Genomic DNA, 18,287 nt, shown 5'->3' with positions numbered 1-18,287 from the left:
TCTAGTCAACTCATCGAGGAACCTAGTCCATGCGTCGAGATACATTCTCCCACTTATAGTGACAGTCAGCCCGCTTACTGCACAAGGCTCTAGTCACGTGATAGTAAACTCACTGAATGGTAAAAGTTATCCCAGGCAGCAATAGTCTTACTTCAGGAATACAGCCACATGGCAACTTTTGACCTCGAGTTGGGGATCAGGTTCCCTATCGTGAGAAGCTCACATTCAAAAGATCCTTCAAAAGCATTCACCTTCGTTCCTGCTCTCCTAATTCACCTCGCTTACTGGCGTTACTTCACGCTAGTGCGCCTTCTTGAACTATCTCGAATCTTTTTTTTGCCGGATCTCAAACACTTCTTCCCTACTACAACACAGGAGTTCGTCTTTGCACATCATCATAGAGTATCGATACTTTGCTATCTTGTACCACCTCGTCAACAATGGCAACCAACAGCGAGATCGACATCATCATGGAGGAGGAACACTCATACGACCGCTCCTACAGCATTGCAGAGTACCACGCTTTTGCGCACACCAATACGTACGACACGAGCTTCCCTCGATCCCACGGTCTTGAGCTCAGCGCGTGGCACATCCAGGACATCAAAACCCCATGGGATTGGCTCTGCGCTTCCATGCCCGGCTTTTGGCTTGTTAAGCTTCCTGTCGAGCTCCGGCAAATGATCTTCAAGCTTGTCTTCGATGACCAGGTCTGGAACGGAAAGCCGGTACCGCTTGTTGTCGCTCTCCGCGGTCACAAAGATTTGTATCGGGAGGCTTTGGCCCTTTTCTTCAAGCATCCAACCAACACCTTTCGACTCTGGCTTTCTAATATCAACAGAGCTATGAACATGTCTAAGACTGCTGCGAGAGGAATCAACAAGTTGGAGATTAGGTAGGTTCAAGTTCATTCAGGCACCCGAGACATGCTGACCATAGAAGCGTTTCTTCGTTGACTCCGACCTTTGTCAGGGAAGTGTTTACCAGTGGCGCAACATTCACTGATGTCCACCTTAAATTCTCCTACACGACATCCGAGCTCGAGTACGTATATTCATCTCTGATTTCCTACGTTTGATTCCCCGACTGACCATCATGTTACCCAGAGAGAAGATGATTCCCTGGATCAAATTCATGCTCCAACTTAGCCCTAAGATCCATACTCTCTCCGTCACCTACCCCACCTGTCTTGGGTTCCCCGAGTTTCCAGAGATCCGCAAGGACTACTTATTCAAGCGGCAGCAGGCGCTATACTATGGCCAGACCCTTCCCGACAGACCTGATAATATCATTCAATACATCGGCAACGCATTTGATATAGATCCCGCGATCGAAGACAACGAAGTCGAACCGTGCCCAAAATGGACATATGCGAATGGCATGGGGTATAGTAGTCCAAAGTTCCCTGATAAGCCTGTGGCTGCCTGCACTTACGAAGAGACAACCTATACTGTAACTGCCCCTTTCTTTTTTCTTCACTTCGTTTGCTTTCATATATACCATCTTTGAGTCGGCGGAGATTCATTGCGAACTTCTCTCATAGAAATGAGTTCTAACTTCTTGTAGTGGAAAGCTGCCAAGGAAAAGATATTGGTTTGGCGTTTCGAAGATGAGGAGTAGTTTGCGTTGAAATGGAGACTGAGGACTCAAACGACGAGGTGCTTGTCAAAGTACAGATACATGAATATTTGTAAGAGCTCTGGTAACTGTCTGGATAAGAGTGGCGAAAAATTCTTGAAGAGCAAGAGCACGACGAGTTGTGTTTGAGCATGCTGGACAACATCATGGAGGACTCGACACTTCTCACATATCAAGAACACAAGGTGTTTAACAAGCAGCTCCACTAGTTCCCCCGCAATAAAGAATAAGAAAAGAACTGGAAACAGATGCTTCGTCACACAACAATGAACCATGGCTTGCGTGAACGTTCAAACTTGTGCCAATCAACGCTTTCCCACCATCGAGCCTACCCTTGATAAACCAACTGTTCACACTTCGCCCAAAGCCCCATAACATTCGGATCTACACACAATTAGCCCATACCCCCCCCTCTTCCCTAAGACAAAACCACTCACCAGCAAACGGCAAAATCTGACTCGCAACCATACCCCCCACGCCCCTCTCCCTATCCGCCCACCAAAAAAGATTCGCCAACCCGGCCCACCACGCCGTATTCCTTCCCCTCCCCGTCGCCCCCTCATGCACCGTCAACATAAACGTCAGTCCCCAGCCTTGCTCCTGCTCTCGCGGCTGCGGATACAGTTCCGGGATCGGGTTCGTGAGTTCGGGTGTCGCGGCGGCGATGGGTTCCCGCGCGAAGTTGGGCATGGAGGGGATTTGGTTGGTGAACATTTCGGCGATTGTTGATGGCTTTAGGACTTTTTTGGGTTAGTTGGGTTTGGGGAAAAGGGAAGGGAAGGAAAGTTACTCTGAGCCCTGGTCTTCGGACACGTCCCATCATTCAACAGCATCGCGATAATTTTCACATACTCCCTGGGCTGCGCAAACAATCCCGCTCCGGCACTATTCAGAATCCCCTTCTTCTGCTCGTCAGTATGTTCATAAAGCGGTTTCCGGAGCAGATGCTCTCTTTCCGTTAAATGGCCGTCGGGGTACCGTTGGTTCATGTGCGCGAGGTGCTGCTTCATTTCGTCGGGGGGGAAGAAGGACATGTTGGTTATTTTGAGGGGGGAGAAGATGTTGGTTTGGATGTAGGTGGAGAGGGAGTCGCCTGTGGCGCGCTCGAGGAGGATGCAGGCCCAGTCGATGGAGGTGCCGTAGTTCCATTTTGTGCCGGGTTCGAAGAGGCTGGTGAGGGGTTAGTGGGTTGTTTGGGGAGTTGGAATAAATGGATATTGTCTTTGATGAGTGGGTCTCGATGATGAGCTCGGCTCTGAGAAAGAGTGCGGAAAAGAGAAGGATTGGACTTACAGCGGGTGTTCGATATCTTTTATATCACCAGAAAATTCATCAAGTCCTTTAGGGAGTCCGAATTTACGGATTTCGGGGTTGAAGAACGTGTAGCCGAAACCAGCTTTCTCTTGTCAGCTCTCTCTCTTCCTTCACCTTTCAAACACATTCTCAAGATGTCTTGAAGAAAGGTGTAAGAATGGGATCAAAGAAAATGATACTCACCAGTATGACTCAACAACATCCTTAAGGTAATCTTATTCTTCTTCTCCACCAAAATCGGCCTATCATTCTCATCAAAGCCCTTCAAAATCTTCGCCCTTTTCAGCTCCGGACATAGTTTCTCTACTTGCTGTTCTCAAATCAGCCTTATCTCTCTCTCCATCCCCATTGCCTTTTCCAATCCCTTCCCCTTTTCCCTCCTCTTCCCCTCCCCCCAAGGAACAAAGAAAACAAAACAAACCTCCCCATCATCCAACCCCAACACCCCCCTCTCAACAGCCTGCAAACACGCAATCCCACCAACCATCTTCGTACAACTGGCGATCCAGAACACACTCTCGAGATCCATCGCCTGCTTCGAGTCGGCGCCGCGGTGGCCCGAGGCGTGGGCGATGAGTTCGTCGCCTTGGTTGTTGATTGAGACCTTTTTTTGGATGTTAGTTTTTGGGTGAGGGGAGAAGGGAAATAAGGGCAAGGGAGGAGGAACGAACAAAGACGAAGCCTGGGATTTGGGTCTTGGGATCTGAGGTTACTGAGTCGATTGCTACAGTTTTGGATGGTTAGTGTATAGATCTAAGGAGTATTGTTGTGGGTGTGAGTGAGGTGTGAGTGAAGTGTGTAGCTTACCTTCCCGGATCTTGGAAGCTCCTTCGGAACTTAGTGTATGAGGTGCCATTTTGCTTATCTCAGTTCTCACTTGCTAATTATTTTGTTCAAAGTATTTTCATTCATAAATGATAGTGCTGCAATATTTGCAGGGAGATGAGGTTCATATAGCAGCTATTTCATGTACTGATGCCGGGCCGCGGGGTAATGCATGCGGGGTAACTAGCCTGACACCATCAACCACGAACCGAACTTTAGGTTTCCAAGAGAAGGATGGGTTGGTGGGTTTTACTCCATCCGTTCGTTGGGTGTAGTGCAATCCATGATGTCGGGAAGGGAACTGCTGGTCGGGGAAGCGGATGTGCGGATGGGTAGGCACTGTTCGGAGATGCTTCCGTTTTGTTAGTTGCCGAGGCGAAATGACGATAGCTAGCGACGATGATATATATCTGTAGGGAAGTCGACTGATTAAAGAAATGCTCTATATTGGTATCTTCGTGCTTCTATCTATCTGTCTATGCTAATCTTCTATGTCTATGTCATGTCCGACTCTGACCTTCTATCGTCTTTCCATGCAATCCCGAACACCGTCTTTTTTCTTCAACGATAGTCTGCATCTTGCGACGACGTGATGTTGCATCATTCGATGCATTGCCCTAAGGCAAATAGCTCAAGAGCTGGTCAGGGAACAATAACGAGGAGGCGAACCCTCATTAGTCGTTCCTGAACCCGTGATCTTGAGTATCACTCATATGCAGCGTCCTATCACTGTTACTCCTCTCCACCCTCGCCTTCTCACCACTACTCGCCCTCGTCTCATCTCCATTCCCAGTCGCAGGTACAGCAGCATCAACACCCTTATCCGCCTTCTCACCAACCTTCTCCTCCTCATCGCTATCAATAAACCCATACTCTCTCGCCATAGCCTCGATTTCCCGGTCCGACAGGAACGGCATATCGAAGGACGCTTTGACGTAGGAGATGTTCTCCAAGTAGCCTTTGGCGAAGATTAGGTCGATTTCCTCGAGGGAGCGCTTCTTGGTTTCCGGGTAGAAGATGTAGATGATGGGGATGAAGCAGGCGTTCACGACGGCGAAGAAGAGGTATGTGCCCCAGGAGATGGAGGAGATCATTACTGGTGTTACCATGCTATTGTTCTCGTCAGTTTTTGTTTCTTTTTACAGAGAGGGGAGAGGGGGAGTAGCTTACACGATGAGGAAGTTGAAAAGCCAGTTCGAGCAGGTGGATACGGCATTAGCTCTTGCACGAGTCCGTAGAGGGTTAATCTCTGCAGGGTACAGCCAAGGAAGTGGCAGCCAGGTAGCACCGAAGAATGCAATGTAGGTGAAGAGACCAACACCCGCTCCCTTGGCCGAGGGACCCTTTCCACTTTGCGGGATCAAGCACGCGAACACTAAAACCATGGAAAGACATTGGCCGACGGTGCCCCAGAGGAATAATTGACGACGACCAGCTCGCTCGATGATGAACCAGGAGACAGTAGCGAAGATGGAGTAGACGATCATGTTTACGCCTCCTAGCAACAAAGCGAGGTTGTGCGTCGTACCGATGGAGGTTTGGAAGAGAATGGGAAAGTAGTAGATGACTGCATTGCAACCACCTAATTGTTGGAAGAATTGAGATGAGGCGCCGAGGAGCATACGACGGAAGTGTTGGGTCTTGCCACCTGTGAACAGAGCAGAGAATGGTGTCTTTCCGTTGACGCCCCCACTGGCTTTGATACCGTCGACAATGAGGGTGTGCTGGAGGTGGACTTCAGGGTCGGTAGTCTCGAGACCGTTGAGGGCTGCGATGACATCGATTGCGTCTTCGTGACGATCTTTGGTCAAGAGCCATCGGGGAGATTCTGGTAGGAACCAGGTTCCGATGATAAGGATTAGACCGAAGATGATTTGGAAAGAGATTGGAAATCTCCATGTCAAGTTATCTGGTCCGTATGAAGCGCCATAGTCGATCCAGTATGCAATCATCGTGCCGAAAGCAATGATTCCTCCTTCGATACAGATGAGAAGACCACGATTTGAAGTGCGACTACATTCTGCTTGGTATGTGGGGATCGTCGATGTATTCATTCCATTTCCAATACCAGTAATGGTTCGTCCAATGATGAATTGTGCAGTAGCGTTGCTGCCTTTGATCGCAGTGATTTGGATGACAACGCCAATAATCATGATAAGACCTCCGAGCATCATCTATTGTCATTAGCAAAATTCAGTTCAAATTGGCAGGTCAACAAACAGCTCTTCTTCGACCAGTCCTATCACCGAACGTAAGGACGAAGATGGCTCCAAGTAAACATCCGACTTCGTAGATAGCAGTAACGAATCCTTGGTATACGGAATCATTGTCGGTCTCTGGGAAGTAGGAGTTGAACGGAGTTGCAGAAATGATGCCAGACATAACACCTTGATCATAACCAAAGAGTAAGAAACCCGTTGTTGCAATCGTCGAGATTAGCAATCCAAGTGGTCTCCCCATGAGGCCTGCATAGGTCCTCGTGGTGGAGACACTTCCACCTCTTTCACGAGTCATATTGCCGTTATCGTAAATGATAATATTCTGGAAATTGTTTCTGGCCCGGCCAGATTGTCAACGCAACACTGTTGCGGGTGGAAAGCTGAGGAGTAGAGGATGGACAGACAGAAGAACGAGAGAAAATAAACAGATGAGAAAAAATCAAGCAGATAGTCATGTATATAGGTCCCAATCTCTGGGTTCCCAGTTTGTGGCATCCACTATCTCATAGCATACCCACATGTCTTCGACGTCGGAAAGCTCGAATTGGGTAATCCTGCAATCGTCTTTGCCGCAACTTACCGATTCCCAACATGTGCTCCGTCGTCTTCTAAATATCTAGTCATGTTAACCATGTTAGCGAGGAAGGATCTGTACTCGGTCCCTGAAGTTCTGCGTGGATCGACAAGATATCCGATCGATGGAGATAGTCCAGCACGGTAGTGAGAGCGGTGACCGAGGCTACAATTTCCAAGCGCAACATGATTGGGCGTGGTTCTCGTCCGCATTCAAACTCTTATTTTTGACGAGGACGACGGCGGCATGGCAAAAGATCCACTTCAACGTCATTGCGAGGAGTGCGGGGACTCCAATTGGAGAGGATGAAACAGAAGCAGGAATGCCGAGCGATAGGGTTGAAGAGTTCCTCAGCGAAGGCAGGAACCAGGTTGCTTGTTTGAGCCGCAAGTGAAGCCTCCGTTGAAAGGTTTTTTTTTCGCCGGCAAATGTCAAAAGCAAGTGACAGCTGCAATCGCCGATTTGATATTGCATTTCGTACCGTTTGTGTGCGCCGCACAACCAACGTACGAGATGAAAACCAGGGTCCTTGTGATTGCAGCGGGACATATTCGGTGGAGTCGTGTGAGCCCTTCTCCCCCATCCTCGCCATCTCTACCTCGCATCCCTCATCTCTTCCCACTTCTCCATGCACCAGCTACGTCAAGCATGTCCCTTGCCAAGAATCACCGAAGCAGTTCCGAAGCCTTGCAGATGCGTTCTCGTCGAGTTCGCCCTATCGTATTATCTCAGCGGCGTTATTTGTGGACATCGTGGGTCGGAGGAGAAGGCTGGTGAGCAGCCTTTTCCCGAGAACTGTGGGCTTCGTGGAGTATAGAGACCTAGTGTTCCTCCACCCTCTGTAATCGTGCGTACGCGATATGAAGGATTATGGAGACACTGGTAGACAATTGGCGGCTTTATCTTTTGCCATTCTGACGGATCGTTGCAGATGGATCGGAGATTGCTTGTTTAAAAGGTGGAAGGAGGAAGAGAGGAAACATTGCTGATGTGAGTCCGAATAATTTTGCGAGTAAACGAGAAGCACGTGAAGAAAGCTTTTCGGATGGCGAATGAAAATAACTATAGTCCCTTTCCTTGGACATGTTAATGTCATATATTTTCCTTGTTCTTGCAAAATTGTGTTCATTCTGCTATCAAATCCAGAAATTGAGAGGTTCTTACACATCAGTCATGTGATCAGCAGCAATTCTTATTTTTCAAGGTTGTGTTCTCCGCCTTCTTCCTTTCAATCCTCGATGTAATGATCCTTATATTCAATGTTTTGTTCTACATCAGTCTTGCTTCAGTTCTACTCGCTCATGATTTCTCTCATCACGTGCATCATACCTCATCTGCAGGTGGTTCTGAAACCTTAGCATGATCGCCAAAATCGAAATGCCCAAACCAAACTCCAACAAATCAATCGTCTTCAGGAGCATCACTCCGAACAGGAGCTTCTCTCCGTCAGGAGATTCTTCTCCGGGTCATCGCGACATGCAACAGAAATCCTTCTCTTTTACCTCGTCATAGTTCTGAGATGTGGAAGAACTGGATTGGTCTTGGGAGTGAGACCAGAAGAATTCCATCTGGGAAAAAGAGACAAAGACGAAGTCGTTGAGGAGGAGACTGGGATCACCAACTCGGAGTGATCTCTCGCGGGTTGATGCATGTTCGTTGAGTGTTTGGCCGGGTGTGAGTGGGCAGCGATGTCCTCGTGGCCAAAGACAGCACGTGAGTTTTAGGTCACATGTTCAGAGTTTCATTCCCATCTGGACACCTGGAACATTTTGCTCCAGCTTTCCAACAAAGTCCCGTTTCCCTTTCAGTGGTCTTGAAGCCAACTTTGCATCAACCTTCGAACCATATTCTCAGTCATCCTTCCTCGTCTGTACACATTCCTATTGGCCAAAAGTTTACAGGCAAATCTCACTGGACAAGTAAGCTAAGTTCTTAAGCCTGAAGCATGTTTGTTGTAACTTCGTAAGCCCAACAGTTAGTTGGTTCAGCTACCTACCTAAGCATAAAATACCCCTCTCAACATCCATCGCGCTATCTTTCAAACTAAACGATCACCTCAAGGAAGTGTGCCTCGAATCTCCGCTCAGCAGAATCTTAAACTATGACTTCGGATTCGGAACGTGGGAAAAGGCTCCTGTCTACCACAATCGACAGTCTTGCTCTCACAGAGCCCGACAGACCTTGGATTTCCGTACCACGAAATGACGACGATTTAAGCAAAGGCTTCACCGACATCTCTTTCAAACAATTCAGCAATGCAATAAATCATGCAGCACACTGGTTGGACTCGAGCCTTGGTAAGGTCGCTTCCAAATTCAAAGCATTTGCATATGAAGGGCCGGCAGATGCTCGTTTAGCAATTATTACAGTTGCGGCTGCGAAGGTTGGACGGAAAGTACGTCGCAGCTTCTGGTACATTACCCTCCTCCCAAACTAAGAGGCGAAACAGATACTTTTGCCGTTTCCATTGGCGCCGGCGCAAATAAAAGGTTACTTGCTGGATAAGACCGAGTGCACGGCTTTCATCTATGCAGAAACCTCTCGGCATTCCATCCAAAGCATACTCGACGAGCAGCCCCACTTACGTGCAATCGTTGCTCCGCCGCTTCTAGAATGGATGACAGAGGCACAAGCAGAGCCATATGGCTTTGACAAATCATGGGATGAAGCTGCGGACGACCCGTGGATTATATTCCATACTTCTGGCACAACAGGTTCTCAACCCACGCCAGAACTTCAAATTCTGAATCCTAACCACAGCTGCAGGACTACCGAAACCAATCATCTACACAAATCGTATGATGACCATATCAGATACAGCAGAATTTCTACCGGGTTCGAATCAGGAGTCGCAAGCAAGCCATTTCGCCAATAGAAGGGTCTACTCAACCATTCCTATGAATCACGTGGGTATTCCTTACACCCCAACCCTGACACAACTCACCATCGCATAGCTTGTCGGCATGGTAGTTGCACTACAAGGAACGGTATGGTTAGGAACAACCGTCGTCCTCGGACCAACAAAATCCACCACTCCACCACTCGCCGCCCAAGTAATCCAACACGGCCGAGTCGAAGGCCTCATAGCACCTCCCATCCTCATCAAAGCCTTATCCCTCCAACCCGCCTCCCTCCACCACCTCCGCGCCTTACAATTCATCGACTTCGCCGGCGCCCCTCTCGACCACGTAACCGGCGACCTCCTCAAAGGCCACACGAAACTAAGCCCCGCCTTCGGCACCACAGAAGGCGGCCCCTACCTCACGCTCCCCTGCGCCGATCCCAACGACTGGGCGTACCTGCGCTTCCGTCCGAGTCAAGGCATCACGTTCCAGCAGCGCTCTGAGCAATTCTATGAACTCGTGTTCAAGAAAGAGAAGGATGCTCACTGGCAGCAGATCTTCCTCCTCTATCCCGAGCTAGACGAATATCCGACCAAGGACCTCTTCCAGAAACACCCGAGTAAGGAAGGTCTATGGCTTTATTCGGGGAGAGCAGATGATATGGTTGTGCTTGCTAACGGGAATGGGTTGCATGCTTCGAGTATGGAGGACATTATTGAGCGGCATTCGAGCGTGAAAGCTGCGTTGGTAGGTGGTGATGGGAGGGATCGGCCTTTTCTTTTACTTCAAGCCTCGGATGAGGTTTTGGAGGTTGCGAAGGAGAGAGATGATGTGTTAGAGGTTGTCTGGTCAGCGGTCGAAGATGCGAATTCGGTGAGTTCTGAGATGGTGAGGATTGACCGGGAGCATGTGGTACTTTCGGAGCCAGCGAGGCCGTTTTTGAGGAGTGGGAAGGATACGCTGTTGAGAAGGGAGACGGTGGCGCTTTATAAGGATGAGATTGAGGCGATATATGAGAGGTCAGAATAGGAAAGTGAGAGAAATGAATAATCTTGCTTTTGTCTTTGTGAATATCTTGACTGCCTATGGGTTCAAGATCATGGAAAACGTGACTTATTGATCAGCCAAAGAGATACACTCATACGTCTTAGGGCGCACTGTGGTTTTCTGAATTTCGAACTCTCAAAAATGGCGCTTTGCCTATTCCGCCTGCATAAAGCGCGACTCAGTTGCACTTGGCCTCCAATCCCGCTCAGGCTGCAGCTAAGCCTGAACGCCATCTTGCCAGGCAGATTTTCTCATGGGCAAATCCGGTAAACGGCACCTAATCAACAGCTCTCATTTCGAAGGGGAACCGTGGTGGTTTTCTTGGATTTCGAATACTTATGCACGCACGCGTGTATCTTAGTATCCGTTTTGGCCTCCAAATTCTGTAACCTTGTGTTCAGAGGGAAATTTAGTATGAACAAATAATAGGCTTTGCTGGTTACGCATCGTAGCTATTGGAGTTTTTATCGCCACGTCCTTTCGTAGCACTTCGATTTGAGGCCTCCGAAACACAAAGGAAAGAGGCTTGCATGATGGCTTGCTTTAGCGGGGAGCTGCTTTTCGTAGGTATTGCAAGAGAAGGCTGTCACTCGGCTAACAACCAATCCTGTAGACGGATCGATGACACTGGGCTATGTATGTTTCTGGATTCCTCACTCTAAGGACGATGTTTTATTGGGTGCCCTAGAAATCCGTAAACTTGGGCGTTCATTCGTTTGGCCTCCAAATATTCATGCAACTATGCGCAGAATGCTGCAGAGCCTCATTATGTTGGCACCAATCATGTATGCGGATTTGGGATAGTGGGCTATGTGTGTTTCTAGATTTCTCACTTTGGGGACGATGTCTGATTAGTCTTATTTCCGACGCAATGCATGAAAGAAAAATTTCTAGCCTCCAAATATTTAGGCACCTATGCGCAAATGCTGCAGAGCCGCATCATGTTAGCACCGTTTACATAGACGGATCAGTGGGGGTTAATGTGTGTGTCTGGGTTTCTCACTCTGGGGACGATGTTTAATTGGCTTTTGTCCTGCATGAAGCAACACGTAAAAAGTTTCTGGCATCTAAATATTCATGTGGGCAAGACAAAGAAGCCTCGCGGTGTCAGTGCCAATGATGTAGGCAGGTTTAGGATAATGGGAAAGGTGTGTTTTTGGGTTTCTCACTCTGGGAATAACGTTTAATTGGTTTTATGGAAACATGAGTGTGGCAGCCTTCGAAATTCTTGGCCTCCAAATATGTATGGGATCGAGATGCGACGGAGGGGAGCCTCGCGGTGCTGACACCAATTATGTATGCGGATTTGGCATGGTGGGCAATGTGTGTTCCTGGATTTTTCACTCTGGGAATGATGTTTGATTGGCTTTGCTTATTAACTTTCTTAAAATACTACGTCTCGGGAACATTTATCACGGCCTCCAAATTCTCATGTGATCAAGATCCAAGACCTAAAGCTAGAATAATTTGAATTTCTATATAAACTTCTTGAAAAGCGTATGAATGTTCGATCGCATTTTTGCGACGTTGGAAACTTTGGTTTATTGTTGATCGGCATTCTATTGAGTAGCCGTATTATAGCGCAGATGTTCGTCTAGTGCTCGAGAATTAGAAGAGGAGATAAATTGTAAGTAACGTTATAAAATTGTCGATTAATTAGCTATGTATATGTTGTAATTGCTTATGTGTGTGTCTGGATTTCTCACTTTCGGAACGCCGTTCTACTGGCGTTTCGAATAAGATTGCGCCAGGTTGCCTTCGATTCCGGCCTCCAAATATTCATGTGATCGAGAACATATTTGAAACGCATGACTACGATATCTGCGGAATATTGAATCTAAGCTTTATTGTTAACTAACAATCGTTTGGATAGTACTGCAATTGAAATGTTCGTTTTATAATTCAAGAATTGCAAGTGGGAATGAACTATAGCGCAAAAAATTTTGTCGGCCAATCAACTATGCGTATGTGTTGCAGTGGGCAATGTGTGTTTTCGGAATTTTGACCCCAACTTTCTCATGAGAAAGTTTTTTCGGGAAAGTTTTGGCCTCCAAATATTCATGTCGGCCAATTATATCTGCCAAAAAGCAACAGCGGGCATTATGTGTTTCTAGATTTCTTACTCCCGGAACGCCCCCTTATTGGTTTGCATCTGTCCGCATCATTAGTCTGCATGATAATCCCGCCTCCAAATATGTGGTTGAAGCGTCCGAAGCGAAGTCTAAAGACGAGGCCGCGACCTTAGCTAGCTTTGCGACACATCTAGACGTCACAAAGCTTAGACATTCGTGTATTGGAAATCGAAGGACAATGGTTTGTGAGGTTACGCTCCAGAGATTGCGACAGAATAGGTTGCATCGAGGGTTGAAAGAGGGAACCAAGCCTCCATGGTCCGATAATATACGCAACATCTTGGTCAATTACATTCCAGAGGAGAAAAGGATTCAATACTTCAGGAATGTAGACGATGTGCAACGGAATGAAGATTGAGACACGGTTCAAGCCAGACGAAGTATGCTCGTGATGAAAACATCTCCTGAACAATATTATAAATCAAATGTGAGTATGCATAGTGAACAGAGCTAAGAAATCATCAAAAACTAAAGGCTTTGAAATATGAATTGTATATCTTTTGTCAACATGTTTCCTGAGCGCTGTGTCACTTTAAACTTTAGACTGGCAACATCTAAAAGCGGTTAGAAATGACAAAAGGGGAAAGATGGGATTCGGCAGAGCTTCGGATCGAGCGAAGCGACGCTAACCCCCTCGCTTCACAGGCGATTGTGGGGTAACTCATACCTCGATGACAAAGGAAGATTGCTTTCAAATTACTATTCACCTGTCCGAGATCAAGTATATAAAGTGGCATTAAATGCTCAGAGTCCGAACCAGCTCACAAGGTATTTAACCTATTCAAATCTGACATTATCAAAGAGACAAACGGAAGAAAAAATGGCTGCTACATTCGATAAAACCAAGTCAAACTTTCCTCTCGCAGGCATTGCAAGAGACGGATGGTCCACTGAGGATGAAGCAACGGCCACTTGCTTTTGCGGCGCTGTCCAATTATCATTTGTAAGTCTACCAATTACACGCCTATCTAAAATCTACAATTTCTCTCTGCTATTACAAAGTTGCACTGCTTACGCGCTCCTATAGCCAACCCAAGGTGAAGGCCTAGTCGACACATTCATCTGCAACTGCGCCGACTGCCGCAAAATCACCGCCTCTATGTTCGTATCCAACTTCACCATCGCCGACACGCACCTCAAGCACGTGCGGGGCCAAGATAACCTAAAAGTCTTCAAGCAGACCTACACCGTAGGTGGAGGCAACACTAGCCGAACCATGGCGAATCACTTTTGTTCAACGTGTGGAACGCTTATGTATCGAGTGGGATCGGCGTTTCCTGGTATGAGTATCTTACGTATTGGGACGGTGGACGATTTTCATTTGCATGAGAGCAAGTTGTTTCCTCAGTATGAGCAGTTTACTAAGAGTCGGGTGAGCTGGTTGCATGGGGTTGAGGGCGTGAAACAAGTTGAGGGGAGTTATGGGACTTAAGATAGCTGGAGCTGATAGAGCTGTCTAGCTTGAACAATGAATCTGTCTTGGAGGTCATTCTTAGATTATATATATTGTTTCTGACAGCACACCAAACATTTCTCACGCTTCAGTTCTCTTATCTCGAATAGTGAAGAGACGAATTGAGTAAGCAAGATTATATGTGAGGACGTTTGGAGCAATGGGCTCCGCTTTGCACAATGCACAACACACCGCCAGACATACGCTCGCTTGCTAACCAATCCCCAGCGTCTAAATCCCTCGGACACCATCACCTGGCTGCGAAATTTCGAACACCCAAAATGCTGATATATGCATGCGCCCTCCCAAATCTGCAAAGTGTTGGCCTCCACGCTATAAGTACAAGGGTTTGCAGGCCAATCCTCACCGTCAAAAGCCTTCAAGCACCACCACCCAACTCTGAAATTTCGAACACTATATGCAGGTAAACGCAAGGAACCTCACACTAGCGCAAAAGACTTTGGCCTCCAAACTGCACGGATATCACAAGTTGGTGTCTGTACTCTTTCGTTCGTCCTTCACTTTTCTTACAAAAACTTGAGAATTGGGGAATCCGCCCATATTTCGTCAAGAAAGTGTCTTGTCATACTGTTTAATGTTTGTAAGGAAGCGGTATAAGAGAAAGTGCTTTCACCAGACAATGATGAAGTCGGATTATATGCGATCAATCCACCGAGAGTAGGATGGCTATAGCTTGCTGGGACGCTGCTCCATGCAGAGAGTGATAGTAGGAGTGTGATGCTTGCTTCTGCTGGGACCTGAATGATATGTGGAATCAAGATCGATGCTGCGTCATAGGAGGTCCGCATGGCGTAGAGGGTCTTAGTATTGAGAAGTTAATGATAGGGCATGAATTGCTGAGCATGGACCGTATATATCTATGGGTGAAAAGCTAATGACCACTTGATTCTGAGATGGAAGCACTTCTTCAGCCCCGCTATCGCAGTTAAGGCAGTATCAGCTACATCAATAGTTCTGGACTCCATGATTGCGCAAAAAAAGAATAGACATTGGCTGAGGGCCGATCACGCAAGGTCGGATAGCTACGCGGTAAATCAAAAATTGCTGGAATCAAGATGAACAGACAGAGAAATCAAAGTTCTGTTTTAGTGATACTTGTATAAGTGGTCTCCAACCAAGCCCGACCCAATTCAAGAAAAATCAACTACTTCAAAACGACCAACACATCAAGCTCTCCAAGGGTAACATTCCCACCAGCTTCACTCCTAATACACTTAAGTCTGCACCTCAACCTGCTCCTCATGAACAGTCTTCTTCCCAGAAAGAACCTCCTTCTCCTGATGAATAGCAATATGATTATTCAACAAATGACTCGGATCCTTCACAAACCACGCAGCCACCAACCCAATAATCCCAAACGGGATCGTCGACAGGAAAACCGTCCGGAACGCATGCGCATACGTATCCTTAAACGCCTTTGCCGTCGCCGCAACCACCGTCTCGGTAGCTCCCGGGACCTTCGCAAACGCAAACGGGACCCCGACCGCGTTCTTGATGACGGCTGGAATAAGTTCTGTTAGGTTTGATTCCGAGTAGCCGTTAGTGATGGCAGCAGCTGCGATGTTGGGGGCGAGGTTTTTGTTGATGAGCGAGTTGACGATAGTGGAGAAGATGGCGTTTCCGACGCTGCCACCAGCACTGCGGAAGGTGCCGATTAGGCCGGCAGAGACACCGAGTTCTTCTTGTGGGACGAAGAGGCCGGAAGCGACGTAGGCGAGGGAGGTCACCCAAGTGAAGCATGCTTGGCCGAAGAATTGGAGGATCATCCATGCGTATCTGTGGTTTGGTACAACTGCTGCGTAGCAGGCTGTAAAGACGGTTTGGATAACGAGAGCAAGGATGATTTGGTAGCGGACGTGTTTGATTTTGTGGACGAGGGATGGTAGGATCCAGCCGCCGAGGACTCCGGACATGTTACTGGGTATCTGGGTGACGCCAATTCTGATCCCGTCATTGGTGTACATGTAGAGTGTTCCTTGGGGTGCCAGAGTGGTCACGGCTTGCCAGATCATGCCGGCGATGAACAGGATAATCAGATGAACGGTGAATTCCCTCATCATTGCGAAGAGGTGGAACGGGAAAATTGGATTCTTGGGAATGGTGAAATCATATATGAAGCAAGCAGCGAAGACGATAGCGCCGACAGTGATGGTGGTCCCTACAAGTGCTTTCGAATACGTTGACAGTCCGAGATAAGTCAAGCCGACGAGGAAGATTGTGAGACCGGCAGCGAAAAGTCCCAGACCAATAAAGTCCAACTCAATGAATTCTTGCCAACGAGATTTGTCATAATCGTTGCGAGGACGTGAGGGTGGAAAGTAGAAGATTGCTGTTCCGGCAATACAGACGACTGAGTACATGATGGCAATGTAGTAGCACCATCTCCAGGAGGCGTGAAGGACCAACTCGTTGGCAAGGAGGACACCGAGACAATTCCATGGAATATTCATACAAAATTCGGTCCATCCAATTCCAGCACCACTGTTCAGTCAGAAAAAGTCTCTCGGGAATAACAGGGGAGTCGAACCGATATTTGTTTGGGAGCAGCTCAGTGATACCAGGATAGGAGACGAATATTACACCTGCACCAAATCCCGCAATGGTAGAGCCAGCTGCGACAATGGTAGTTTTCTGTGCTGTGGCGCCCACAATCTATCAGAGGAAATCAGAATTAGTTACCGATGCGTAGAGTAATGGATTTGAGGAGCATACAGCGCCAATCAATGTAATAACTTGTCCAGCGATCAATACATATCGCCGACCAAAGATATCACTGAACCCTCCCGCAATCGCGAAAGAGACCGCAGAAGCCACTGACCATCCTCCCGGAATCCAGACGATATTCTCCGTATCTCCGAGTGATTGCCCAATTTGTTCTAAAATTCCGGCAGGAAGAACGAGGACCATGGATATCGCAGGCACGTAAGACATTCCCATGAACTAAAGATCAAAGAATTAGCTGAATGAGGAACCCACGAGAGGGAAGCTCTGGACCTACAAAAATAGCCAAGATCGTGGATGCGGATACCCTTTCCACGGGATCATCATCAGGTTGAATAATAGCTACATTTTGATCTTGGTCACTAGAAGCCGAGACCTGTTCCATTTGGGTCTCGGCATTCTTCTCGTGGATCTTCTCGGAATCATAATTAGAGTCCGCCATCTCCGTCGAGACAGCTTGAGTAATACAGGGAAGCGGGATCTTTCAGATGTATAATGTTGGATTTGGCTGCTGCCGGCGCTTACGTTTAGCACGAAGCAGAACGCTCGAAACGCATGAAGTGAAACTAAAAGTTTCCTTCAGGATAGTTGAAGTGGGGCCGGAAACCATTTCTGAGCTGTGTCGCCTCTTATCTTATACCTTCAAGCCGCCAATTCATCGCATTCGCATTTTGAACTGAAGATTTAACCATGGCAAGGGGCTAAATTGACATGCATTCGACTGGTCCAATGGGAGCTCCATTGGTTGGCCAATATGGGTTTGTTGCGGAGAAACGGAGTCTGTAAGACGTTGGTGCTTACCAAATTTAGCCAAAAAGCTTACCTGATAGGTGTTTAGGCGAGTCGTCCAATACATCTGTGTCGAAAATTACAGGGAAATGATTGTATTGAGAGGTGTTGTATGGATGAGTTGCTTCGGTTTACCGGAATCAAAGTACAGAGATAGCGGTTGTGATAATGATTGATCGACAAACATGGGGTTGAAAACAACAAGGACTTGGCGTAAGCCTCTCGATCAAAATCTGAGACCATAGGCACAATGAGCAGTCAGCAGTAAATCTGGAAGAACGATAGGCATGAAGAACCCGAAAAAGACAAATTCAAAGACAAATGACCGAGTATGTCAGCGTGGTTTCAGGGCACTCCTTATCCAATGCCCGCCATATAGCATTTCACTTGACAGGCATCACCTCCGAAATGCTACCCCAGAAAAAGGGAGCGGCCCCACATGAACCCTGACACGCATATCAAGACTACACTTGGCGCCTAGTCGAGGGAACGAGGCCAAATTCTACTACATTAGGCGAGACGTCCTGCATATAATTGGTTTCCAGATATGTATGAAGATAGTTGAGGCCTGTTGGAAGTAACGCAACATTTGTGCTCTGGGATCGACGTGAGGCACCGAAAAGTCATCGCATGAAACCCGAGAGATCCAACAGTGGCGCGGCTATTCCCTGTGAACAATCATTCATTCGAGCCTGGATGCCGTAAGGTTTC

General features: G+C 47.5%; 6 protein-coding genes across 6 annotated transcripts; 3 read left to right on the top strand and 3 right to left on the bottom strand.

The window, feature by feature from the left end:
- Positions 1-440: 440 nt before the first annotated feature.
- LY89DRAFT_737853 (uncharacterized protein) lies at positions 441-1,620 on the top strand (the record flags this gene model as incomplete). Its single annotated transcript, XM_018220303.1, has 4 exons — positions 441-895; positions 943-1,044; positions 1,107-1,452; positions 1,567-1,620. The coding sequence occupies 4 exons, from the start codon at positions 441-443 to the stop codon at positions 1,618-1,620; spliced, it is 957 nt and encodes a 318-aa protein (XP_018067308.1).
- A 402-nt stretch (positions 1,621-2,022) lies between these two features.
- Positions 2,023-3,808, bottom strand: LY89DRAFT_699513 (beta-lactamase/transpeptidase-like protein; the record flags this gene model as incomplete). The annotated part of the gene is made up of 7 exons (XM_018217059.1): positions 2,023-2,378; positions 2,429-2,808; positions 2,932-3,034; positions 3,136-3,262; positions 3,374-3,556; positions 3,624-3,676; positions 3,760-3,808. The coding sequence occupies 7 exons, from the start codon at positions 3,806-3,808 to the stop codon at positions 2,023-2,025; spliced, it is 1,251 nt and encodes a 416-aa protein (XP_018067307.1).
- Positions 3,809-4,451: 643 nt separating this feature from the next.
- Positions 4,452-6,291, bottom strand: LY89DRAFT_737851 (uncharacterized protein; the record flags this gene model as incomplete). Its single annotated transcript, XM_018220302.1, has 3 exons — positions 4,452-4,887; positions 4,948-5,951; positions 5,998-6,291. The coding sequence occupies 3 exons, from the start codon at positions 6,289-6,291 to the stop codon at positions 4,452-4,454; spliced, it is 1,734 nt and encodes a 577-aa protein (XP_018067306.1).
- Positions 6,292-8,371: 2,080 nt separating this feature from the next.
- Positions 8,372-10,442, top strand: LY89DRAFT_785496 (putative AMP-binding enzyme; the record flags this gene model as incomplete). Its single annotated transcript, XM_018222899.1, has 4 exons — positions 8,372-8,965; positions 9,020-9,284; positions 9,337-9,476; positions 9,525-10,442. Exons 1-4 carry the CDS (start codon positions 8,672-8,674, stop codon positions 10,440-10,442), a joined length of 1,617 nt encoding a protein of 538 aa, XP_018067305.1. The 5' UTR covers positions 8,372-8,671.
- Positions 10,443-13,312: 2,870 nt separating this feature from the next.
- Positions 13,313-14,024, top strand: LY89DRAFT_785495 (uncharacterized protein; the record flags this gene model as incomplete). Its single annotated transcript, XM_018222898.1, has 2 exons — positions 13,313-13,535; positions 13,620-14,024. Exons 1-2 carry the CDS (start codon positions 13,413-13,415, stop codon positions 14,022-14,024), a joined length of 528 nt encoding a protein of 175 aa, XP_018067304.1. The 5' UTR covers positions 13,313-13,412.
- Positions 14,025-15,247: 1,223 nt separating this feature from the next.
- Positions 15,248-17,184, bottom strand: LY89DRAFT_623017 (putative efflux pump antibiotic resistance protein). Its single transcript, XM_018210998.1, has 4 exons — positions 17,065-17,184; positions 16,779-17,006; positions 16,594-16,718; positions 15,248-16,547 (listed from the first exon to the last, which is right to left on the bottom strand). Exons 1-4 carry the CDS (start codon positions 17,170-17,172, stop codon positions 15,281-15,283), a joined length of 1,728 nt encoding a protein of 575 aa, XP_018067303.1. The 5' UTR covers positions 17,173-17,184; the 3' UTR covers positions 15,248-15,280.
- Between the last annotated feature and the right edge of the window lie 1,103 nt (positions 17,185-18,287).

This window comes from Mollisia scopiformis, assembly GCF_001500285.1.
Source record: "Mollisia scopiformis unplaced genomic scaffold LY89scaffold_20, whole genome shotgun sequence".
NCBI lineage: Eukaryota > Fungi > Ascomycota > Leotiomycetes > Helotiales > Mollisiaceae > Mollisia > Mollisia scopiformis.
The sequence above is the reverse complement of the archived record's forward strand: the minus strand, read 5'-3'. Positions and strand labels throughout refer to the sequence as shown.